Consider the following 25,106-nt stretch of genomic DNA (forward strand, 5'->3'; position numbering starts at 1 on the left):
TAGGCCCAAGTCCCTGAAAATGCATTGTATATTATAATTTGCTGTAGAGAAATTATTATTACATTATTGCTGGGGGGAGGGGGGGGGGATGGCCATCCTCTGAATGCCCCCCCCTGACCCCCCTGGCCCCAAAGTGGCTACGCCCCTGATAAGGGGCGTATGTTTATGCAAAAGATATGACCAACAGACGAATTTACCAATTTTCCCTTTTCAAAGGGATGCAAACCAATTTTAACGGCGTTACATTTTTTATCGCGCGATTAACGCAATTGCTTTTTTGTTTTTTTTGCCTCAAAACAAAGAAGCAGTAGCCTGACTGCTATGTTCAAAGCAGTATGTTTGTATGTTCATCGTTTAATTGCACTATACGCTTTTTTTTTGTATCGTCCTGTTTTGATCAGTATATGCCAATGTCGTTATCAATAGAAAAACACTTGCACAAGGCAAGCCGATGCACTTCTCCATGTTGATAAGAGCATTACAATGAGAAAAATTTATGGGACAAAGAAATCAAGGGATATTTAGCATAGAAAAAACATTTGCGATTAATCGTGAGTTAACTATGACATTAATGTGATTAATCGCGATTAAATATTTTAATCGCTTGACAGCACTAATTTCTATATTAGCTAAATGTTCTACAGTAATTTCATTTTATTTCCATATTTTTTTAATACATTCGGGTTGTTTGTGCGTTCAATACCGTAGCGGTGCTTCCCCTCTCATTATTCCTCCCCTTTGCCCAATCAGTGTGTTCGGCTGGGACCATGTGACCCAAGGCCTGGTCCAGTTGGGCTTCTTCCTCATGGACACGTTCGGGCCCAAACCAGGGCCGTTCGGGAAGCCTGCCGAGTCGGGGCCCTCTGGGGCAGCCAGGACCCCCAACCAGCAGGCCTGTCTGCTGGGGAGACAGGTCCTCCTGGAGGGCTTCAAGGTGTGGAGCTCATGGATATGGTTTCCCCTGGTGGACATGACAGATGTCTTCTGCACTTATTTCATGTCCATTAAGTTATTTTAATATTAGTATTTATTTATTGATTGGGTTAGGTTTAACGATGGATCAATGTTTTCTGAACTTATTTCATGTCTTATCTGAGTTAAAGTAATATTTATATTTTGATGGGGTTAATGATTGAACAATGTCTCATGTACTTTTTCATGTAATTTTGGTAAATCTATTATAATATAAGAAGTGATGATTGATAAATATGTCTGTACTTTTTAATGTGGGCAGTGGCCAAGTCAGATTGACGTGTGTGTGTGAGTGTGAATTTGTTTTAGGGTTAGTTTGTTATAATAATTGATACTTTATGAATCATAAAAATGAATCATTGTCTGAAACATCTGCTTAACTCCTACAGATGCATGAGCCCATCCGAGGGGAAATATTAGAGCAGGTGTTGAATCGATTAGTCACCAAGACGGCCTCCCCTGTGCACCACTACATAGGTGAGTTCCCTCCCTCCCTCCCTCCCCCGTTCACCACTACATGGGTGAGATCATCCCTCTCTCCCCCGTTCACCACTACATAGGTGAGATCCTTCCCTCCCATATTCACCAATACATAGGTGAGATCATCCCTCCCCCGTTCACCACTAAGTGGGTGAGATCCCTCCCTCCTCCTCTCCCCTATTCACCACTACATGGGTGAGATCACTCCCTCCCTCCCTCCTCTGTTCACCACTACATGGGTGAGATCCCTCCCTCCCTCCCTCCTCTGTTCACCACTACATGGGTGAGATCCCTCCCTCCCTCCCTCCCTCCTCTGTTCACCACTACATGGGTGAGATGCCTCCCTCCCTCCCCTATTCAACACTACATGGGTGGGATCTCAGCCACTGAGACGCGTTCCTGGGCAGAAAGTTTCAACTGGGTTGTGATTCTTTCTTGCGGTTGTCTTCTGTGGGCAGACCTGTTCTCCGACATCGTGGTTTCTGCTCCCATGATCCTCCTGGAGTCGGCGTCTAAAGTGACGGAGACGTTCGACAACCTCTCCTACCTCCCGCTGGCCACAGTGCAGGGTCTGCTCAAAGCTGTCCAGGTACGTTACAGAGGGCGACGCAGATGGACTGAGGGACATGCACCTTGCATGCTATCAGACACTGTAGGGAGCTGCTCCTCGTATTCCAAACAGTCCGTCTGAGGGGATTTGTCTCGTGCTTCCTACTAAATCTCCAGGGGTTTTCCTCGATCACCCTTTGACCCAACTGTTATAATGATCAAATTTCTTAAGTTCCTTAATCTTCCACTGAATTGTCTCGGAGACTGAGGACACATCAGTCTCCATGTTTACATATGCAGGCTGATCATACTTCCCGCCCACATATACCAACCGTGATTGCCTTTTGAAGTCTGAAGGTTGTGATTGGTCCAGATCATCAGCAGTAGGCTTTTAAGCTTGAGCGATGAAAGGTTTTGAAGCGGAGCGTTGAGTTCTGGGGTTTTGACTTTTCCAGCCGTTGCTGAAGGTCAGCATGTCCCTGAAGGATTCTCTGATCCTGGTCCTCCGCAAGGCCATGTTCTCCAGGTAAAAACATGCACACCCAACTACTGCTAACCACTGGCTGATGAACCCCCTCTTAACACATAAATAACGGCTTCATCTGCCATATGTGCTCCGTGTCATTCAGTCAGCTGGACGGCAGGAAGTCTGCAGTGACCGGCTTCCTGCTGCTGCTGAAGAACTTCAAAGTGCTGGGAAGCCTCGCCTCCAGCCAGGCCAGCCAGGGCATCTCCTCCAGCCAGGTAGGGTCTAGTACAGCCTACCCGAGCCTGGTAGAGTCTACTCCAGCCAGGTAGAGTCTAGTACAGCCTACCCCAGCCAAGTAGGGTCTACTCCGGCCAGGTAGAGTACTCCGGCCAGGTAGGGTCTAGCCCAGCCAGGTAGAGTCTACTCCGGCCAGGTTGAGTCTACCCCAGCCAGGTTGAGTCTACCCCAGCCAGGGTAAGCCTACCCCAGCCAGGGTAAGCCTACCCCAGCCAGGGTAAGCCTACCCCAGCCAGGTAGAGCCCACCCCACCCCAGCCAGGTAGAGCCCACCCCAGCCAGGTAGAGCCTACCCCAGCCAGGTAGAGCCCACCCCAGCCAGGTAGAGCCCACCCCAGCCAGGTAGAGCCGACCCCAGCCAGGTACAGCTAACCCCAGCCAGGTTGTAAACTTCTGTCCCTAGCCCGGCCCGGGCCAGGTCTGCTGGAGATCTTTGTGAACGGGAGGGGAACCCAGAGTTACTAACCCAGAGCTCTAAGAAGCGTCTGGTTCCCAGGCGAAGTCAGACCCTAAAGGAGGGAGCGTTCTGTTGAAAGATGTCCTCCGTCTAGATCCAAGTCGACGTCCACTCCCGCTACAACTCGGCCGCCAACGAGGCCTTCTGCCTTGAGATCCTGAGCGGCCTGCGGCGTTGCCTAGGGCAACAGGCCGACGTGCGTCTCATGCTGTACGAGGTAGGACCCGCCTTCCCGCCCCAGCGCTCTGTTCGTCCTCACGTTCACTCATCGGGCGTATGCTTTTTATCCAGAGTGGAACCAAGTGGCGGATGCTCAGACATTTGGAGGACATTGTCCTTTTTGTTTGATTGCTTTTCTCTGTGAAGGGTTTCTATGATGTACTGCGTCGGAACTCTCAGCTCGCTAGTTCAATCATGCAGACCCTGCTGTCACAGGTATGTGACACACACACACACACACACACACACACACACACACACACACACACACACACACACACACACACACACACACACACACACACACACACACACACACACACACTAGCCACTGGGCTAAATATACTATAGATACTATGGGTGTAAAGGTTTCAATATGGGAAGACAAGAATTGTGACACATCTTGGGTCTCACTGTCTCTGGTTTATACGTGTGGGCGCCTAGTTGAGACGCTACTACGAGCCGGAGCAAGACCTCATGCCTCCGGTCAAACTGGAGCCCTGCATCACAGCTCAGGGGGACCAAGTCTTCCTGCAGGAACCCCTGGTATGTTTCAAAATAAAAGCCCCCCCCTCAAACGTCCATAGTAGTTTCTGCCGCTGAGACGCATCCCTCGCCCTCTCCCAGGGCCACCTGCTGAGCTGTACCGTGCACAGCCTGCTCTGGCTGCAGAGCCAGCGGCCGTTGGCCAGGCCCAACGACAGTGACGATGAGGAGGCGGAGGATGACGAAGAGGGCGGGTACAAGTCTGAGCTGATGGCCATCCTGGACAGCGTGACGCGCCGCCTGGTGAAGAGCGAGCTGGAGGACTTCGAACTGGTGTGTGTTGAGGCGTCATAATGGAGTGAAGAAGTGTGTGTGTGTGTGTGTGTGTGTGTGTGTGTGTGTGTGTGTGTGTGTGTGTGTGTGTGTGTGTGTGTGTGTGTGTGTGTGTGTGTGTGTGTGTGTGTGTGTGTCTGTCCCCCAATAAATACAATTAAGAAAGCAAAATGACCATTATATTAGTGTGTTGATGAATGAGCGCAGTACCTCTCTGTGTCCATCAGGACAAGTCGGCAGAGTTCTCCACCGCATCTAGCGTGGGGGTGAAGAACAGCATCTATGCCGTGCTGGTGATGGGCGTGTACGAGGTTCTGCTGGAGTACAACTTCATCAAGGCCAACTACAGGTACGGCTGTGGCTCCGTAGCGACAGATTCAACTCGAAGGGGGAAGGCCGCAGCATTGATACTGATCTGGGGCTCTTGCGCAACGTGTCATTACACCGAATGCACACCGATGTTTCAGCCAACCAAACGAAGATCGCAAAAATAAAGTCACCATTGTTCAAACATTTCCTATTTTGTGGATATAAACGGTGCTAGTTAACAGAGCTTTAATAGCACAAACTAATATGTATTTTATGCAAATGGACTGCATTTATATAGTGCCTTTCTAACCAGTGGCCACTCAAAGACATTCAAAAACATTCACCCATTCATGCACACATTCACACACCAACTGCGGTGTCAACCATGCAATGCGACAGCCAGCTCAGGAGCAGTCAGGGAGCAGTCAGGGTAAGGTGCCTTGCTAATGTAAACCTCAACACTCAAACCTCAAACGCTAGGAGGAGCCGTGGGTCGAACTAGCAACCTTCAGTTTACCAGCCAACCCGCTCTATCTCCTCACCCGCCTAGTTATTTTCTGAGTCTTATGATATCTTTGTGGATTCTAGTGTCTGAATCATTCCGTCTTATCGGCCATTCATCTCTTGCCCGGCCTTGGAACGTCTCGGTTCTCCTCATGTTCTTGGGCGTCTCATGTCCAGGGTCTCATGTCCCCCCCCCCCCTCATAGTAAAAGCGGTCTGGAGGAGCTGCTGGAGCTGTTCCAGCGCTACCAGAAGCTAGCAGAGATCCTGAAGGAGAAGTCAGGAAAGGGCCGCACCTCGGCCAAGCCCCCCCGCAGCCTGCTGTCCATGGGCTTCGTCAGCAAGCTGCTCACCACGCTGTTCAGGTACAGCACACACCTGGAGTATTAATACTCCCAGCTCACCACGCTGTTCAGGTACAACACACACCTGGAGTATAAATACATAGCACAGTATTAATACTCCCAGCTCACCACGCTGTTCAGGTGCATCCCACACCTGGAGTATTAATACTCCCAGCTCACCACACTGTTCAGGTACACCACACACCTGGAGTATTAATACATAATACAGTTTTAATACTCCCAGCTCACCACACTGTTAGGTACAACACACACCTGGAGTATAAATACATAGTACAGTATTAATACTCCCAGCTCACCACGCTGTTCAGGTGCATCCCACACCTGGAGTATTAATACTCCCAGCTTACCACACTGTTAGGTACAACACACACCTGGAGTATAAATACATAGTACAGTATTAATACTCCCAGCTCACCACGCTGTTCAGGTGCATCCCACACCTGGAGTATTAATACTCCCAGCTTACCACAATGTTAGGTACAACACACACCTGGAGTATAAATACATAGTACAGTATTAATACTCCCAGCTCACCACGCTGTTCAGGTACACCACATGCCTGGAGTATCAACACATAGTACAGTATTAATACTCACAATTCTTCAGTTAGAACATACACTTACCAGACACAGTACAGTATTAATACTCCTAACTCAAGATGTTCAAGTATAATTTTTGTTTAGTTTAGTTATTTTATAATGTTTCTTTTCTTGAAGCTCTGGTAACACATACTTTGTTCTTTAATGTTAATTAAGTGGACATTATTTGGTGGCTATCCAGATTGGAGGATTTCTGAACACCCCTCTCTCTGAACCTTGTAAAGGGACGTAGAACCGTTTAAACCCAGAGGAGCGCGGTGGGCTCCCGTACTGACCCTAGCCCGCGTCGTGTTGCTCTGTGTCCCTCCCGTACTGACCCTAGCCCGCGTCGTGTTGCTCTGTGTCCCTCCCGTACTGACCCTAGCCCGCGTCGTGTTGCTCTGTGTCCCTCCCGTACTGACCCTAGCCCGCGTCGTGTTGCTCTGTGTCCCTCCCGTACTGACCCTAGCCCACGTCGTGTGTCTCCGTGTCCCCAGGGACAGCACCCTGAGCCGCGAGGAGGGGCTGAGCGTGCTGCGCTCCAGCCCGGACTTCCTGCGCTACGCGCTGGCCGTGGCGCTGCAGAAGATCCAGCAGCTGGAGGACAGCGGGCACACGGACGGCCCCGACGGACACGCCCCCGACAAGGCCTTCGGCTTCCTGTGTGACCTCACTGGGTAACCACGACAACCACAGCCGCCGCCACGCCCATAGCGGCCTCCGTCTGGGTCCACAGCCTGTCACCAGAAAATGGATATAAGGCCCGGCTTTGAACGTCTGTCTGTCTGTCTGTCTGTCTGTCTGTCTGTCTGTCTGTCTGTCTGTCTGTCTGTCTGTCTGTAGGGTGCTGATGTGGCGCTACACCAACATCCCGGGGGCGGTGGAGGCGGGGGGGAAGAAGGAAAAGCGCTGCAGCCTGTCCCAGATGTGTCTGGAGGGTCTGCTTCGGATCTTCACCACCTGCACCCAGCGCTACCCCGACAGGACGGCCCAGCTGCTCTCCACCATGACCACGGGTGGGACACACACACACACACACACACACCAGGGCTGCTTCTTGATTATGGAAAAAAATCAGAATCACGATTATTTTTAGTCAATATTGAAGTCAGGATTTGAGTTTGAAAACATGATGCATTCATTCTGCATGTCTCTCCCCGAAAACACTTTGTAACTCAGAACTTTGAACTTTGAAATGTTGCCTTAAAAGAAATGCACAAAATGGTCAAAAAGAAAATGTTCAAAATCCAAAATAATTTACAGATATGTATCCAGCCGTTCAAAAAAAACAAAAAAAATGGATTATATTAGTTTTGTGATCGTTTAATGCTAAAATTGAAATCGCGATCAAAATTAGTTTAACATCCGGCCCTAATACACACGCACATACATAAAACGCAGACTTTCGCACGCACAATCCTGCGAGCACACATAAAAGCAGTTCATGTTTCTGATTCTGACGCCATGAACTGGTTTTGTGTTTGTGTTGCATAATATAGACACACATACATGCATACAATAGACTTGCAAAAGCACAATCGTGCAAAAACACACAAAAACAGTTCATGCCATCAGAATCTGACGCCATGTGTGGCCATCAACTGGTTTTGTGTTAGTTGTATCTTTCACAATAGTGCCACACACACAACAACCACCAACAAGCTGCATTGGGCAAGGATATATGTCCACAAATACCATCACAATCCAAGACATACTCCGCGTCAATACTCCTCGTGTAGTAAAGGTTGGTTTCTGTTGGAGCAGATGCGACCTCAGACGACCCAGAGCCCAATGCAGACGACATCACGGAGATCTCCTTCTTCTACATCCGGCAGTTCCAGGTCTGCTCACATAGTAGCACACTCCCTGATGTCTTTAGTTTTAGATGCATACCGCTCCCCCGTATAAGAGTGCTTGATTGGGTGCGTTCTCTTCCCTGTCCACAGAGGTCGCTGTTCAACCAGCTGAGTGGTTTAGAAGAGGAGTTCAACAGCAAGGAGGCTCAGCTTTTGATCAGCATCTTGAGTGTGCTCTCCCGCCAGCTAGAGCCCTCCTCCCAGCAGGTACGCTCAAGACCCAGATTCATATAAATAGAGAGTACTGCCAAAGAACAGCTCTGGTGTTACATTTGAATGATTAAAAATGTTGTTTATTGCATCTTTGAGTTAAATAAATTCTTATTATTTTAAAGCTAGGGTGGGTAATCTGGAGAAACAAGCCAGAATAAGCAACATTTTGAATGTATCCGGCCCAAAAAATTCACACCCCTACCTCAAACAAATATGACCTAAAATATAATGCTTCTAAAATACTTTGCCTACCCAAGCTTTAATACATCTATCTCAACAATGAAGCGCAACACCACATTGTTAATGACGTACCTAATGTTTATCCAATCCAGTTTGTTTCAATGATCACTTGGACTGTGAAAATCTGCAAGGAGACTAGTTTCGGTGAGTCTTGAGTATTTCGTTTTTCTGACATCTTCTGCCAGGGGTCCATTATTAGGGTCTCCTCACTCTGTGCTGTCTGTCGCCCTGTCTCTAACAGAGGACATTGCCTTCACCAAGGGCTTGCTCTCCTTGCTCTTTGGCCTGCATGCGCTGTATAAGAGTCCAGTCAGCCTGATGCTGGAGCTGTGCCAAGACATCCACAGCCAGATGGGCGATATCGACCAGGTACGTTGTGTTCTTTCACTACCTATCAAGAGGTTTCATCACAAACCCTTCATTGTGGTACATTGTACTTAAAGGTATGATGAAAGCAGAATAGAACGAGTATCTGAGGACACCAGGTCGACTGTTGAAACGGTTAGCACCGTTTGCATTTACATCTAGGGCATTTAGGGCATTTAGCAGTCGTTTTATGCAGAGCGACTAACAACTAAGTACCATTTCTTATAAGAAAGAGAAACAATATCTCACTGTCGGTAGATTAAGGATGTTCATAGAACCAAGGGCCAAGCACTAACAATTGTTAGGTTAACCCATTCCCCGTGTACAACAAAGATAGCAGGTTAAGATAAGAGGGCTCCAAACTTCATGTTTAAGAGTCTGTTTATCCTGACAGGATGTGGAGGTGGAGACACAGTCCCACTTCTCTATCGTGAACCTGAAGACGGCCTCCACTGCAGCGGTGAGTTTGGGTTTGTTTGGCTTGGTTCCTAACCGTTTGATAGTGTTTGAAGTCATCGACGTGCTTTGTGTCCCGTAGCTTTTGTTCCTAATTGTTTAACAGCGTTTGTAAGCACTGAGGTGCTGTGCATCCCATAGCTTCTGTTACTGATAGTTGAATAGCGTTTGTAGCCATTGACGTGCTGGGTGTCCCGTAGCTTCTGATCCTGGCTCAGGCGGACAAGGTCCTGGACGAAGTGGACTGGCTGATCGCCAAGAAGAAGGCCGACCGACCCAGCGCTGGTGAGGAGGAGCCCTTTATTACTGTTTCATGATCATCACGTTGCCTCCAGGACACCCCTAAACATCTAGTTGCACCCGTCTTCATACATCCCTTCACCATTATCCAAAAAAGGAATACAAATAATTTATGCTATTTTGTCAAATCACAACTAAGACACCAAGCGATGGCGCAGTGTTGGGCCTACAGAATTCTCACATGAAAGAAAGCAGGCGTGTGTGTGTTAGTGCACTTGTGTGTGTTAATGTGATGTGTGTAAATGTGACGCTTATGTGTTAATGCATGCCTTTGTGTCTGTTTAATGAATGAATGCATGCATGTTTCTGTGTTAATTTGTGCATGTCTGTTAATGTGTGACTTGTGTTAACGCATGTTTTGTATTTTACTGTTTATGTATGTTAAAGCATGACGTGTGTGTGCCTGTGTGTTAATGCGTGCGTGTGTGTTATTGTGTGCGCGTGTGTTAATGCGGGACGTGTGTGTTAACGCCTGCGTGTGTGTTAATGCCTGCGCGTGTGTTATTGTGTGCACGTGTGTTAATGCGGGACGTGTGTGTTAATGCCTGTGTGTGTGTTAATGCCTGCGTGTGTGTTAATGCCTGCGTGTGTGTTAATGCGTGCGTGTGTGTTAATGCCTGCGTGTGTGTTAATGCGTGCGTGTGTGTTAATGCGTGCGTGTGTGTTAATGCGTGCGTGTGTGTTAATGCCTGCGTGTGTGTTAATGCCTGCGTGTGTGTGTGTGTGCACGTGTCCAGGTGAGGGCCCCCTGACAGCCCCTCCTCAGGACCCGGTGGAGAAGGCCATGACCGTGCAGCTGGGCACTCTGCTGACGGCGCTCAACGAGCTGGTGCAGACCGCCCTGCTGCCCGGGGGGGGCACCGACACACTGCTGCGGGCGCTCAGCCGCACCTACACCACCCTCACCACCCTGGTCAAATACGTGAGTCACCTACACCACCCTCACCACCCTGGTCAAATACGTGAGTCACCTACACCACCCTCACCACCCTGGTCAAATACGTGAGTCACCTACACCACCCTGGTCAAATACGTGAGTCACCTACACCACCCCGGTCAAATACGTGAGTCACCTACACCACCCCCACCCTGGTCAAATACGTGAGTCACCTACACCACCCCGGTCAAATACGTGAGTCACCTACAACACCCTGGTCAAATACTTGAGTCCCCTACACCACCCTGGTCCAATGTATTGATCATCCTCTACACCACCCTTGAATGTATGCAGAACTCCGCCTCCCTGGCCCAGCCAGTAGGCGAGCAACTATGAAACCTGGGGAAACTATAACAATGAAAGCGTTTGCTATTAAGAACAAAAATCGACCCCTTGACCAACACGAACCGTAGTCAGCTAAGAGCCCTGCGAATAAGTATTATTCTAATAGACTACGGGGGCATAGCCCTGAGAAGCAAAACAAAGGTTGAGAAATGGTAGTTTAGTGAGGTGTTCACCAGTCACACTAATAGCAGAGGGGCTAGCACCCTCTACTGGCCAGGCCTCCAGTCTAAGCAGCCTGGTTTCTCCTCCATTTGTTTCAGTACATACAGGTGTGCACCAGCCAGCCGGGGGCGCTGCCAACCAGGTTCGAGAAGCTGGTGGGTTTCAAAAACGTAGAGAATAGGTTTCAAGTCACCGTCGCTCGTTCAATGGGTTTCTCACCGTGTGAACGTTTCCTTGCTACAGGTGAGGCTATCTGGGTCTCATCTTACGCCTCAGTGCTACTCATTCATCACCTTTGTCCAGGTATGTGAACATTAAAGATTACGATTAAAGTCATCATAAACTATTTTGTTACAATTGTTAAACATTTCTGGGATCCTAAACGTTGTAGCTCTGTATAGAACTGACACTATTGTACATTGCGTACCGGCAGTTCTATACAGAGCCTCTGAAATCTCGTGGACACTGAAGTCTGTCTCAACCCTCTCTGCCTCTAGACTGGAGAACTAGCCGGGAACGATAAGAAGAAAAAGAGGAGGGATGAAGCCAGCATGGTCACCGTAAGAAAGACAAATCGTCGCCCAAACTGACAAACACAACACGACCACATTAGTCCAAAAATACACTTTAATCCTTAAATAGGCGTACAGCACAACAACATCAGGCAGGTGCTGAAGGATTGCCTACGGCCATCGTGTTATAATGTCTTCAACAGGCCAAGCTCCTCAGAGAGACCAAGGCCATTCCAAACTTAATCTTCAGCATCGAACAATACGAGAAATTCCTCATCACGCTTTCCAAGAAGTCAAAGGTACCTCTGAGCTGCATGAGACATAATCATCTAAAAAAAATAACATAATAACAACCGAACCGATGCCGTTTCCCACTCGTGTCCTTTTCGTAGCCGCCGGCGGTTTGTGACTTGATGTTTGTCTCCAGGTCAATCTGATGCAGTACATGAAGCTCAGCACCTCCAGAGACTTCCGCATCAACGCTGCCACCCTGGAAGCAGCGCTGCAGGAGCAGGACGCCACCCAGCAGGTATAACCCTTCAGCACGACAACAATACCAACATCTGTTCTACTAGCCTGGTGGGCCAGTAGGGGAAGGGATTAAACCTCTGAGCGCGCTCCCTCGTCACTCTCTCCCGTCCTGTTGACAGAGCCAGGAGGCCTCGCAGGAGGCAGAGGACACCCCCCCACAACCACAGAAGAAGAAGAGGAAGAAGAAGTGAGCAGCAGCTCCCTCCTCTCCTCCACTGGTTCTAGAGTCTCTCGTCTCCTCTTCTGGTCCGTTCTCCACTGGTTCCTGTGTCTCTCGTCTCCTCTTCTGGTCTGTTCTCTACCGGTTCCAAAGCCTCTCCTCTCCGTGTTCTCCAGCGTTTCTCTCGTTTCTCTGTGTGGGAGGGCGACGGCGCCTCACGGCTCCGGGACATTGTAAAAGTGGACTCACTCCCTGGTTGGCTCGAACCCATCACCACCGATCGCCGTTTCCTTGCCGACAGCGGTCAGGTTGTTGGTCTGCCTTTTGCCAAGGAGCCTTTAGTGAGCTCCATGATCTGGTAAATGTCCAACGCCTCACCTGTGGAATAAATACTATGTTACGTTCACATATCACAAGGAAGATGTTACACCCTTTCAATTCTGTAAAGTCCCGTTTCTATGTAAATCCTTTGTGTCTTTTGTATAATAAAGTTCCTATGTATTCTATCAAGTATTGGCTGCATTAAGCAGTCGCTTTTATCCAAAGCGAGTACATTTGTCATAAGAAAGTGAAACAATATATCGCTGTCGCTCCAGGAAGGATGTTCATAGAACAAAGTCCAAAGCACCAACAATCGCTATGTTAACCCATTCTCGTATTCAACATTGATGATCAGATGCTCAAAACTAAGTACTATAACTAAATACGATGTGCGTACATTTAGTGCCAGGTCGACAGCAGACAACAAGTAGGACTGGTGCCCGTTGTGGATCTGTTCCCCCCTCCCCCCCCCACCTACCCTGTGGGAGTCCGTATTTTCGCTCCAGGCCAGTGGGGTTTGAGGGCGTCTCACAGTCCATGTTCACCTCCTTCCTCAAGCAGCGGTCGACGTCCACCGCGCTGAAGAAGCCCACCGACTGGGGGAGGTCATTCATGCCCAGGGCGTGGGCAAACATACACCTGTAGGGGACGCAGCCCACCGTTACGGACCACCACTCCACACACAGAGTGAATCTTTTCACCATTGAATCATCACCACATCAGGATAGCAGGATAGCATTCCCTGTTAGCAGCACCTGGTTAGCACCTTGATAGCAGGCTAGTGTCCCTTGTTAGCATAACCTTGATAGCAGGCTATCCTAACTGCTTAGCAGGCTAGCGTTCCCACTTAGCAGCGCCTTGATAGCGGGCTAGCCTAGCCGGTCAGCAGCACCTGGTTAGCAGCACCTTGATAGCAGGCTAGCCTAGCCGGTTAGCGTACCTGGTTAGCAGCACCTTGATGGCAGGCTAGCCTACCCAGTCAGCAGGCTGGTGTACATCAGGCTACATGCTGTTGGCCTACCTGGCGAGCAGGTTGGTGTACATCACAGTGGCATAACTGGTTAGCAGGTTGGTGTGTATCCGGCTAGCCTACCTGGTGAGCAGGTTGGTGTCTCTAGTTAGCAGGTTGGTGTGCATCACTAGCCTACCTGGTTGGTGTGATGCTAGCCTACCTGGTTGGCAGGTTGGTGTCTCTAGTTAGCAGGTTGGTGATGCTAGCCTACCTGGTGTCTCTTGTTAGTAGGTTGGTATGTACCAGGCTAGCCTACCTGGTGAGCAGGTTGGTGTGTACCTCAGTAGCCTACCTGGTGAGCAGGTGGGTGTGTACCTCAGTAGCCTACCTGGTGAGCAGGTGGGTGTGTAACTCAGTAGCCTACCTGGTGAGCAGGTTGGTGTGTATCTCAGTAGCCTACCTGGTGAGCAGGTGGGTGTGTACCAGCAGCCTACCTGGTGAGCAGGTTGGTGTGTAACTCAGTAGCCTACCTGGTGAGCAGGTGGGTGTGTATCTCAGTAGCCTACCTGGTGAGCAGGTGGGTGTGTACCAGCAGCCTACCTGGTGAGCAGGTTGGTGATCTGCAGGGCGAGCGCGGCGCGGTAGCGGTCCTCGCTGCGGACCAGGTAGCGCACCTCGTCGTGGATGCTGATGCAGAAGCGGCCGTCGATGTCGTACTCCTCGAACAGCCAGCGCATGGCCACCAGCATCAGGTGGAGGTAGTCCACCGCCGAGCTCTGCACCACCCAGTTCACCCTGCTGGTCATGAACTACACACATACGCACACGCCGAAACAGACACAGAAGCAGGAGGGTTATTATGGGCCGAGAAACACGGAAGACACTTATCTTAAAGGGGTGACATCATGCCACAAGGTGTAAATTTGATAATCTGCCTTTTCCTGTGTTTTAGTGACGTCTAACAAGTGGGAGAGTCCACCTCGATGTATGACGGATAGATAAGCAACATTTGCTACAATCCACTGGGTAGGCTGGTCTATCCAGCATACATCTAGGTGGACATGCCTACTTGTGAAGTCACTAAAACACAGGAAAAGGAAGATTATCTAACTCCCACCTGGTGGCATAATCTCCCCCCTTTGAGGCTAGTGACCCTCCCTCAGTACGGGCTAAGGGTTGTGGATTAACGAACGGGGATGTTTTAGCATGCATGTTTTATACTCACAACAAAAGAAATACAGAATTTTTCAAATATCTAAAAGAAACACTGATTTGTTGAATTTTGTAACAAGTGATTTACCATTTACCACAAGTCATCCTTTATGAATCGTACCCTCAACTGCCCCATTTTCAATTCCTCTCGAGCCTGGTCGCTGCAGAACCTGAATCTACAGCCGCCTCATTGTCGGGACTCAGACTTCAGACTGAGGCCCGGCCCCCCCCTTCAGACTCTGAGGCCCGGCCCCCCCCCTTCAGACTCAGAGGCCCGGCCCCCTCACCTCGTCCTCCACCACGCGGGGCTCCAGCGCTCGGCTGATCCTGCAGCCAAGGACGGGCGTTGCCGGCTGGGCCGAGTGGGCGATGCTCTCCAGCTTGTTGAACATCTCCGACTCCGTGCCCCCGGACCACAGCCGCTGGCCCACCAGGTCCCACCTCCTGCGCCGGGAGCTGAGGAGGGGAGAGGGGAATGCGCAAGTTCAGGTTCGGCTCCACCTTGCAAGGATTCAACGTTACCGTATACGCTTGTGGCCGAACCACAGTGTTTCGGACCAATCGGCATCCAATGAGGCACTACGGGATCTACGTGATGGACGGATGACTCATCCAATCACCTGCCAAGAATGTGTGTGCCTGCCCTTTTCCGAACCGTTTCCAAGAATGATCTCCTAGATGGTTTTCTATGACAAACTGACTCACACACCGACTCAGAGTTGATGAGCTGGGATTCTTATAAGCCCTCCATGAGTAGTGAGCATTAGTGTGCTCCTGGTGTTAGCGGTCCGGTCTATAGACGATAGATTGATAGAGGAGCTCTCACCTCTGGGCGGCCAGCTTGGAGATGCGTCTGAGCTCCTCCAGGGACACGCTCCCGTCCTCCTCTCTCTCCACCTCTATGTCCATCTCATTCACCAGCCACTCCCCGTCCTGCGAGAGATGGTACCTGGCCCAAACAATTAGTCGGTCACAACACAGGAACGCCACACACACAAACACTAGGAGTCATGATCCCTCGCATCATTTCAACTCAGAACCGTACGGTTCTGAACAAAACGATTGAACGTTGCGTCTTGACCTGGCCGTCCGTTCTGAACCTGGGACTCTGGGACCACGCCCTGAATCAAGTCTCCTCCCGGCGCCTCTTACCTGCGTATCCCCTTGGTCAGCGAGTACATCTGCCTCGCCTTGGCCGAGGCGTCCTCCTGGCTGAGGCGGTGGTTGAACTGCATCAGCAGCCTCTCGGCGAACGGCTGGCCGGCGCCGTAGATGCGGCCGTAGTTGAAGACCTTGGCGTGCTCGCGGCTGATGCCCACCGTGTCGGCCGTGCGGCTGTGCAGGTCGGTGCCCTGGCTCTTCCTCCCCTGCAGGGTCATCCAGCCGAACGCCGTGCAGCCTGGGAACACGGCCAGAGGTAGACGATGATATTCTCTCTCGCTCTCTCTCTCTCTCTCTCTTTCTCTCTCACTCCTACCCTCACCCGCTCTCCCTCTTTCTTTCTCTCCCTCACTCTCTTACCCTCTCACTCTCATCCTCTCCCACTCTCCCTTAGCCTCACCCACTCCCTCCCTCCTTCTCCTGCTCACTCTCTTACCCTCTCTCTCTCCCTCACTCACTCTCACCCTCAGTATTTTCGAGGGATGATCTGAAAAATTAATTAACATTCAGGGCTTTAGCTTCGGACGCCCAGTCCGAGCAATGCCAACGTATACGTATATGTGTATACACATCCTTAATGCTTTTAGACAAGCTCATATATAGCATGTGACTGATGATACACTTGGGGGGTTCACACATTGAGCTCGTGTCCTGTACCGTGCATGCCAGCGAAGTGGGCCTCCCCCAGGATTGCAGCGATCCACAGCTCCTGGGAGTCCACGTCCGCCCCCACCAGGTGGTACCCAGGGGGTGCCTGCACCATGGCCTTCAGCTCACTGCCCACCCGGTCCCGCTGGGGGGCCGAGAGAGACCCCACACAGACAGACAGAGAGTCAGAGAGAGAGAGAGAGAGAGATAAAGAGACGGAGAGAAAGAGACAGAAGGAGTGCAGAAAGCAGCACAGATTAACACAAGTGCTGGGGAGGAATTATAAACCAAAACATTTCATTACATCTAACTGTCTGAAGATAATGCAAGGAAGTACATCAATTTAGACAGTGTGTGTGCTATAGTGTTTCTGTGTTTTCAATTGGGGCATTTAGCAGACACTTTTATCCAAAGCGACTGACATCGGACAATACACACATTGACACACCGACGGCAGAGTCAACCATGCAAGGCGAGAGCCAGCTCGTCAGGAGCAGTTAGGGTCAAGTGTCTTGCTCAGGGACACATCAACAGCTGGGGATCGAATTAGCAACCGTTCGGTTACAAGACAACGGCTCTACCTCCTGTGCTATTAAGCCGACACGTTTACCCAAGTCCACACCGTCTAGACTTCAATCGATGACTTCAAATCCTATCAAGGCCCAGATTTATTTGGGGTGACCAATCCGTCAGTGGTCTCCCCGAAGGTCCCATCACGGAGGCCAGTGTTGCCTGTACTTCCTGCTCCTTACCCGGGCGTTGCTGGCCGTGAGCCAGGTGGGTTCCACCGCTCTGCGAGTCACCGTTCCCGCGGTAACCACCTGGGGTAGGATGGCTCCGTACTTCCCCTCTTCATTAAAGTCTTTGTGTCTTGGGAATAATGAGACACAGTTCTGATAAGCCATGGATGCTTTATGGATGGACCAGGTACAAAGTGCTCGAAGTATTACTTTAGGAAACATGGAATCCATATCTGTGCCACAAACTTTTGAGAAAAGAAGTCCAGCGCAAATAGGGCTTTGGTGTGAAAGCATTCAGGCTCTTAATGTGCATTCAGAGAACACAAGCAAGAAAGGAAACATTATCTTGGCCCCACCTGCTCACGGTGCGAGGAAGTTCTCCCTTCCGCAGCAAGACGACTTTCTGTGAGCTACGGAGGGAAAGCAACAGGTAACACATCCGACATACAAGACAGAACTCTGCAGTGCGCTTTAGCTCCCCTTCAGGTGAGGAGGTGCTTACTGGTTAACACGGGAGTAGGGTGAAAGTGTTTGGGCTTATGCTTGAGCTCTGCTGTGTGGAGGCCTTTGGTCATGTGGCTCAGGGGGCAGAGTGGGATGACTGGTAACCGGAAGGTTGCTAGTTCGATCCCCAGAGTGTCGAGGTGTCCCTGAGTAAGACGCCTCACCCTGTCGCCTTGCACAGTTTACAGTGCCGTCAGTGTGTGTACATGTGTGTGTTTGAGGCTTAGGGTGAATGTTGAATGTTGTTTGATGTAAAGCGCGTTGAGTGGCCACTGGTTAGAAAAGCGCTGTGAAAAAAGAAGTCCATTCACCATTCATCAACCGAACAGCGTATGTGAACACGCCAACTTGTTCTTTGTTTGAGGTACACCAGGTCTTTACCTGATGCGTTTATGAGCGTTCCTCCAGAAGGAGATCATCTTGTTGATCTCCAGGGCCCGCGTGGCGTTGGTCCCGCCTCTTCCTGCCCGCAGCGTGCCGTCCTCCATCTTGGACAGGAAGTCCTTAGAAAACGGACTTCCCACGTTATTGTCGTTCCCATCCTTGAACACAAAACAGACACTGCTTTAAATGCGTGTCCTTCTTTACAAAGACGCCGGTGCAATTGAAGCATTGTGGGAAAATGGGGTTCTGAACCTTGTGGGGCAGCTTGAAAAACCAACAGCCCGGTATGTTGACGTCGTCATGAGGCCCGTTTCCATGGTGATAGTGGCAGCCACTCACGTCTTTGGGACCTGCAGGTTTACGCTGAACAACAGGAAATGTAAATACACCATTGTGGGGAATTGTTTGTGAGTTTTTTAGACTAATTTGGAATAAACAAGCAATGCCAGAAAAAGCCATGCAGCAAATGTAATATAAGTGGAATTTTGATTGATATCATAATTCACGCAATATCAGAATCAACCATTTTATTGCCTAGTAAGTTTATATATACAAGGAACCTGCATTTTGTATTGGTCCAGAGATACAGGATACAAGAATATGACAAACAACTGAACAGGATATAATATAAAACATAATGAAGACAAATATGTAACATCCTAAATATGAAATATGTGTAGTACTAAAATATAATAATATAATATAATATGAATGTAAACATGAATATGAAAAGAAGAAGGAAAGGAAGTCGCGTCTCCTCGTAATGGTGGGTGGGTTACCATCATGGTTCCTTTCTATAGCTTATACATACATGGGACGCCACACCTCTCTGCACAGAGCATTTAGGGTGAGGTGCCTTGCTCAAGGACACCTCGAGACTCAGCAAGGCGGATCCGGGGATCAAACCAGCAACCTTCCGATTACCAGCCAACCCGCTCTACCTCCTGAGCTACTACCGTCGGGAGATATATAAATACAAACTTTAACAGTAAGCCTATTCAGTGCTGCATCCGAGTAGTCCAAGCGATACAGATTTGGAGTCAGAGACCCACCTGGTCTTTGGTTTCCATCATCTCCTGTTCCTCCATCCTCCTGTCTCGACGGCTCAGCTCTTCCACCTGGAGACAGTTCGGACACATTCAAGAAAACGTCAACCACACGCATCATCCTGGGAAGGAAACGGTGACGGCAGAGAAAATGAATACAGAATCGAGACTCCATGTTAGTATGAAAAGATCAACCAGAAACACAGGAAACTTCCAGCGGCAAAATAAAGGACATATTTATTTTTATTTGTTATATATTATATTTATTTCGCACACTGTATATTCTCCAGTGGGACCGCCAGAGTGTTCATCACCCAGATGGGTGCTTCAAACTGATCATGGATGAGGTGGGGTTTGGGTTCCCTGAACCCCTTTCGAAATACTAATACTAAATATATAAATCAATACATAAAGATTCACCCGAATTCCCCCTCTGGGATCATTCCTAGCTAATACCAATACATTCATTAGTATGATATTCATGTTATTTCCATGTTGCCTGAGCTGTTGTACCTTCTGCCAGACGGTGGTGTCCGTCAGCATGAGGTCATCAGAGGGGCCGGCCTCTGTGTACTGAGGCTGCTCCTTCCCTTTCTGCTCACAGGACTCTCGGTACACCTCCTCGATCGCTCTGACGGACACCGCAGCAAGCCAATCAGAGGGCAGAGTCGCGTTAGCATGGACATCTACACACATTATAATATAAATATAATTTGAATGTAAACGTGAATATTATACAGACGTGTGTGTGTGTGTGTGTGTGTGTGTGTGTGTGTGTGTGTGTGTGTTATGACATTTTCTTGTTTTTCTTTTTTCATTACTACAGCTGTCCTCCACTTTCTGCTGTGACACTTTCAAATGAACACTACATTTTCACACACACACACACACACACACACACACACACACACACACACACACACACACACACACACACACACACACACACACACACACACACAGACACACACACACACACACACACACACACCTCCACCTGTGCTGTGACACCAGAAGTTCCCGTCTGGCATTAATAAACACTTAATTTGAACGAAGACGAGCGACCCACCCACCCACCCACCCACACACACACTCCCCCCTCCCCCCTACCTGTGGGGACAGCGTGGTCCTTCCTCCTCCTCCCCGAGGGGGGCCCCCAGGTTGTCCCTGCGGCCGGGCACCAGGTAGCCCCAGCCGTGGCGGTCCGTGTAGTGCAGGGGGAAGCCGTCCCAGGTCAGGCCCATCAGCTTGGGGGTGACCCTCATCTGGAGGCTGAGCAGCCGGGGGCCGGGGCACCAGTCGTCGTCGTCCCCCTCCCCGTCCTCCTCGCCCGGCCCAGAAGACATCTTCTCACACAGCTTGCGGTACCACCTGGGGGGGCACGGCGGACCGGGGGTGAGCGACGTCACCATGGGGGGGCGTGGACCAGACCGGTAGCTCAATTCACCCATGAAATGATCATGCACTGCAGACATTCCCGCTTGGAGGAAGTGGGGGTGTTGGGAGGAGTGTCTCACCCTGGGTGTCCGGGCAGGTGCTGTCGTCTCTTGGGCATTCGGCCCACCGTGGCGGCAGTGACCCTCTCCACAGCCAGCCTGCTGGGACAGGGCCTGGCTAGGTCATCTTCAGAGGGGGGGCCCGGGTCTGGGGGGAACACACCACACTTTAGCAATGGATTCTAACTTGGATCCAGTGTCACTCAGAGCAGCGTAGAACCCGTCGCTTTGGGACTGAAGGCCTCCAAACGAAGGATGTATTGATGTGGGACATATCTGCTCTGTAACTGTTCACACTACTACTAATATTATCTAAATAAATATTCACATTTTTGATGAGATGCTTTCCTTGTTCTCAGTCTCCCCTGTAAATCCTATTTTATGATAAAAGCGTCTGCTAAAGAAGGAGAAAATCACCTTTTTACGTTAATCGCCTACCAGGTGTATGTACATTAAACATGTACCTACACACACTCACACACTAACACACACAGTGTGTGAGTGCATCATTCCACAGATACATCTGATAGGACCCAGCAAAGGAAGAGGCCTTGCGGCCATGTATGGGCGTGGCGTGTCCCACCTTCCTGGTGCTCCGGTAGAGGAGTGGACGTGGGCGTGACCACCCCTCCGTTAGGGGGTGGGACCTTCTTCTTGCGGACTGGAACCTTCTTCAGCTTGAACTCCTGAACGTCCCACTCCAGGTCCCAGAGCCAGGGGTCCTCCTTATACCTGGGGGGGGCAGACCGCTATGACGTCATCACACAATGTGTTCAATGGATGTGGTGCCTCCTAGCTCCTGGTCTGGTGTTTCCCAGCTCCTAGCTCCTGGTTTGTTGTTTCCTAGCTTCTAGCTCCTAGTCTGGTGCCTCCTAGCTCCTTTACTGGTGCTTCCTAGCCCCCGGTCGCCGGGCCTACCGGTCGCCGTGCCTACCGGTCGCCGGGCCTACCGGTCGCCGTGCCTACCGGTCGCCGTGACTACCGGTCGCCGTGCCTACCGGTCGCCGTGACTACCGGTCGCCGTGCCTACCGGTCGCCGTGCAGCAGCTGACAGGCGTCGTCGGCCAGGTTCATCAGGGAGGTCTTCATCTCCCGCTGGAGCTCCTCGTAGGTCTCCTGGGAGTCCTCCAGGTACCGCCCCCAGTTCTGATTGACAGGCAGGTAGCTCCCGCCCATCTCCAGCATCCCCGCAAACGTCACGGGGTGAGGGCACCTGGAACCAGATGATTGGATCAGCGCGTTGAATCGATGTCTGGAGCTGGTTAACCGTCGCACATTTTACCTTTTAGATTTGTGTATTTTGTTCATTACAATTCTTAGTTTCTTAATAAAAAAAAACATGCAGTTGTTTTTGGGGTATTTTGATCTATTTTTATTCACTTCGCTAACATGAACAACAAACAACAAACTCTCTGAGTATGACATTGATTATAATGTCACAGTTTCTGACTAACTCCATCATAAGCTTCATAGAATGTGATGAAGGAAGATAGGTATGGTCACAGGTGATAAAAATCCACACGCATTAACGGTCATCACCTCTCCATGAAGAGGGGCAGCTGCTCAGTGAACACCTCATGAGTGGCTTGGACATCCATCGCGCAGTACTGCATCAGCTCCTGTAGGTGGCACCAAACACCAGTTTAAAAATCAACTGTTTGAAAGGCTGAACTGAAGGAAAGATAGTTGCTGATAATTATATCAATGAATAACTATTTTCAATCTCGGATCATGAGGGTAATAACTTAACAGCAGCCTCAATCATTAACCTGTATGAATAAATACATACAATTAAACAGTATAGACATAATAGAGCTCTCATAATATTTAAGGTTAGATTTAAAAAAAGAAAAAAAACACAGGCTAGAATGTCCTTATCGACTCATTCAAGTGTGATTAAAGAAATGTAGTGAGGCAGAACGTCAACTAGGGGGCGTATCACCTGGAAGTTGTTCCTGACGTCGGCAATGCTGCCCTTTACAAACGTCTCCCTTGCCTCCTTCTGCAGGGGAGGCCCGCCCACGTACAGCGCGTGGACATCCGCCAGGTTGTTGAGGCTGCTGATTTTCACCCAGTCCCATGACCCGATCTGTGTACACAGTACACACACACACACAAACACACACACACATAAATATACATGTAGAGACAAATAACCTGCCATATAATCTTTTGGTTCACTATTTGTATTTGCTAAAAACCTTGAGGATGTACTAAAATCACCCCTGACCATAACCCTGAAAACCAACGTGTAAGAGACACTCACCCCTGGCTCTTTCTTCTTCCATCCCACTTTCTTCATGTGGTCCTTCACCTCCTGCAGGCCACGCTTCTTGCCCAGCTTGTTGGCCATCCACAGCGTGCGCTGGAAGCCCGTCAGACCCGAGACGGCCATGTGCAAACTCATGGTGTCCAGGAACCGCATCTGGGAACCCTGCAGAGACACGGAGAGGAGGACACACCTGGTCTATTCTGCGATCTCTCCAGTTGCTGTTGTTGGTTTAGACAAGGTTGTTCTGCACACTAGTACGCATCTTGTAGCTTTGCCAGTTTTGATTGCATGACAATTCTGAGCCTCACGGGTAAGTGGATAAAAGTGTCTGCTAAATGACAAAATGTAAGTGTTCAAAAGAAACACAGTGTATGTGTATGCAAGTATTTATGCATGTATGTATGTATGTATGCATATACAAACATATATATATATATAAACACACATATACATGTGTGTGTATATACATATAATGTATATGAGGCACAGTTCATGACTCTTTCACTGACACACACTATATTCAGAGACACCTTTCAGCTGTATGACTCCCAGCTGAAGGTTTGAGATAAAGAAACCAATACCTGCAGTCTGCTCCTCGCTGCTCCTTGATGTCATGGATCTGACTGAATTCCTTTTAATAAATGACTTTAAGAGTATGATGCAGAGAGCTGTGTGGAGGCTCACCTTCAGCAGGTACTGCTCCTTGATGTAGGCGCGGTCGAAGCTGACGTTGTGGCCCACCACCAGCCTCTCCTTCCACTGACCGCCGTGCGGTCGCACCGAGTTGGCGCTGGTCTCCAGAGGGATGAGGTCGGACAGGATCAGCTGGCTGGACCAGGAGTACCGCTCCTCGATCAGCCGCTTACTGCACCAGGAGTACCTGGCAGTGGCAGCATCCAGGGTGACATTATGCTCTCAGTGTACTTCATGTATTCAGTGGCTCTGTGGCTTAGCTTATAGGCATTCAGGGCTGAACACACACACACACACACACACACACAACCTAAACTGTCTACCTATGTATCCCTTACATCACTACTACTCATATCGTGTACATTACGCACTATGTCACTGTCCTATGCTCGTTAGTCCCAGTGCTCACCAGGCCGTGGGAGAGGCAGCCACCGCCAGCGTGGGGCATTGACCCTCTGTCATGCACACTTCCACGTCAAACACCAGCGCCAGCTCGTCGGGGAAGTCCACTCGCTGCACGCCCCCGTCCGCACCGTAGCGGGTCCAGCCTGGCTCCCAGGCCCACTCCTGGGGCATGGCGGGGAGCGGGCCCCGGCTCAGCAGGCTGGCTGCCTCCAGGTAGGGGAGGCTCTGTTTCTGGGCCAGGACCCGGAAGTGCTGGTCGATGTCCTGGCCGTACATGGCGGGCAGCGCCAGCTCCACCTCGCCCAGAGAGGAGGTCTCCTTGCCCCACAGCTCGTGCCTCTGGAGGTGACGTATGCTCTTCTCAACGTGCTCCTCCTCGTACTCCGGCCCCAGGCCTCGGAAGATTTGCTCATGGAGGTTCTTAGACAGCATCTGGATGTTCAGGGGGTTCACGCGGGCGTCTGGGACCTGCTGACCTTGGACCCGAGGTGCCCGGGAGGAGTGGAGGGAACGAAGCCATGCCGTCCGCCGCCGGACTGACTTGAGAGAGCTTCGCGGGGAGCAGAGAGCCGTGCGCAGCATCGGCTCTTGTTGTGCTGGGTATCCTGAGGAAAACACAAATAAAAACCAAAACATTAGCTGGGAAGATAAGGCACATGCACATATGCACATGCAAAATGCACCTTATGATAGACAGGAATGTGGCCCATTTCGTATGTAATATAACAACATACCTATAACGAAACTATTATATTGTTGTTTGAATAAAGTCAAGATCATAGAAACGTGGTGTTGTTGTGAACTTGTGAGCACATACATAAAACACACTACGAAAGACTGGCATTTTGCTCATTTAAATTACCTATTTAATGTCACCACACACTATTAATGAAACAATTATATTCGTGACATGATAACGTAAAGATAACAGAAGCGTGGCGTTGTTGTTGTGAAGGCTTCATACATACCGGGCGTGTGGTGGCGGAAGTGACGTAGTAGGCGTGCGCAGCGGAGCGCCCCGAGCGGCGTGGAGGATTCACTTCCCTTTGACGACCTAATTAAAACCTTATTAAGAAATACATGTCCACTGGTTTCTAAAGTCTGTTAAACAATTTCACTAGTAAAACCGAACGTATTGATCTTCATTTTATTTACATTATCTATATTGCCCTTTACTC

General features: G+C 49.9%; 2 protein-coding genes across 5 annotated transcripts in view; one reads left to right on the forward strand and one right to left on the reverse strand.

Moving 5' to 3' along the window:
* The window catches only part of fanci (FA complementation group I), a 19,761-nt gene extending 7,157 nt beyond the window's left edge, over positions 1-12,604 (forward strand). The window contains exons 13-38 of one of the 2 annotated variants that reach the window (XM_030367220.1): positions 751-934; positions 1,362-1,449; positions 1,911-2,041; positions 2,457-2,527; positions 2,631-2,745; positions 3,318-3,440; positions 3,590-3,658; positions 3,887-3,988; positions 4,070-4,261; positions 4,489-4,610; positions 5,280-5,438; positions 6,514-6,693; positions 6,860-7,032; positions 7,781-7,857; positions 7,963-8,079; positions 8,418-8,469; positions 8,567-8,694; positions 9,086-9,151; positions 9,348-9,432; positions 10,185-10,369; positions 10,990-11,046; positions 11,135-11,194; positions 11,389-11,451; positions 11,607-11,702; positions 11,831-11,932; positions 12,054-12,538. In XM_030367220.1, the coding sequence (XP_030223080.1) occupies positions 751-934; positions 1,362-1,449; positions 1,911-2,041; positions 2,457-2,527; positions 2,631-2,745; positions 3,318-3,440; positions 3,590-3,658; positions 3,887-3,988; positions 4,070-4,261; positions 4,489-4,610; positions 5,280-5,438; positions 6,514-6,693; positions 6,860-7,032; positions 7,781-7,857; positions 7,963-8,079; positions 8,418-8,469; positions 8,567-8,694; positions 9,086-9,151; positions 9,348-9,432; positions 10,185-10,369; positions 10,990-11,046; positions 11,135-11,194; positions 11,389-11,451; positions 11,607-11,702; positions 11,831-11,932; positions 12,054-12,125 (2,869 nt within the window). In that variant the 3' untranslated portion in view covers positions 12,126-12,538. Of the gene's footprint in view, positions 1-750; positions 935-1,361; positions 1,450-1,910; positions 2,042-2,456; positions 2,528-2,630; positions 2,746-3,317; positions 3,441-3,589; positions 3,659-3,886; positions 3,989-4,069; positions 4,262-4,488; positions 4,611-5,279; positions 5,439-6,513; positions 6,694-6,859; positions 7,033-7,780; positions 7,858-7,962; positions 8,080-8,417; positions 8,470-8,566; positions 8,695-9,085; positions 9,152-9,347; positions 9,433-10,184; positions 10,370-10,989; positions 11,047-11,134; positions 11,195-11,388; positions 11,452-11,606; positions 11,703-11,830; positions 11,933-12,053 lie in introns of both variants that reach the window. The other variant, XM_030367221.1, reaches the window with a different exon arrangement.
* polg (polymerase (DNA directed), gamma) lies at positions 11,501-25,098 on the reverse strand. Of its 3 annotated transcripts, none has more exons than XM_030367223.1 (23): positions 24,897-25,098; positions 23,933-24,533; positions 23,515-23,710; positions 22,825-22,992; positions 22,501-22,647; positions 22,098-22,177; positions 21,589-21,771; positions 21,142-21,290; positions 20,580-20,706; positions 20,173-20,433; positions 19,576-19,693; positions 19,069-19,134; positions 18,269-18,379; positions 18,014-18,174; positions 17,485-17,538; positions 17,141-17,258; positions 16,398-16,533; positions 15,732-15,978; positions 15,406-15,528; positions 14,867-15,035; positions 13,968-14,176; positions 12,894-13,054; positions 11,501-12,472 (listed from the first exon to the last, which is right to left on the reverse strand). In XM_030367223.1, the coding sequence occupies exons 2-23, from the start codon at positions 24,508-24,510 to the stop codon at positions 12,399-12,401; spliced, it is 3,636 nt and encodes a 1,211-aa protein (XP_030223083.1). In that variant the 5' UTR covers positions 24,511-24,533; positions 24,897-25,098; the 3' UTR covers positions 11,501-12,398. The 3 variants fall into 3 exon arrangements, with proteins under 3 accessions (XP_030223083.1, XP_030223084.1, XP_030223082.1); XM_030367224.1 differs by having other exon boundaries at positions 24,791-24,902; XM_030367222.1 differs by lacking the exon at positions 24,897-25,098 and adding an exon at positions 24,663-24,889.
* Between the last annotated feature and the right edge of the window lie 8 nt (positions 25,099-25,106).

Source organism: Gadus morhua, chromosome 9, assembly GCF_902167405.1.
Source record: "Gadus morhua chromosome 9, gadMor3.0, whole genome shotgun sequence".
Classification (NCBI taxonomy): Eukaryota; Metazoa; Chordata; class Actinopteri; order Gadiformes; family Gadidae; genus Gadus; species Gadus morhua.

Bases quoted from the DNA above. Each gene is read 5' to 3' on its own strand.
- polg (XM_030367222.1), bottom strand. From the start codon at position 24,747: ATGTATGTGCTCACAAGTTCACAACAACACCACGTTTCTATGATCTTG. The intron at 18,380-19,068 runs GTGGGTCTCTGA...CCTGTTGTTCAG, and splicing joins TGATGGAAACCAAAGACCAG to CGTAAACCTGCAGGTCCCAA. The intron at 16,534-17,140 runs GTAAGGAGCAGG...TCGGCCCCCCAG, and splicing joins TCACGGCCAGCAACGCCCGG to CGGGACCGGGTGGGCAGTGA.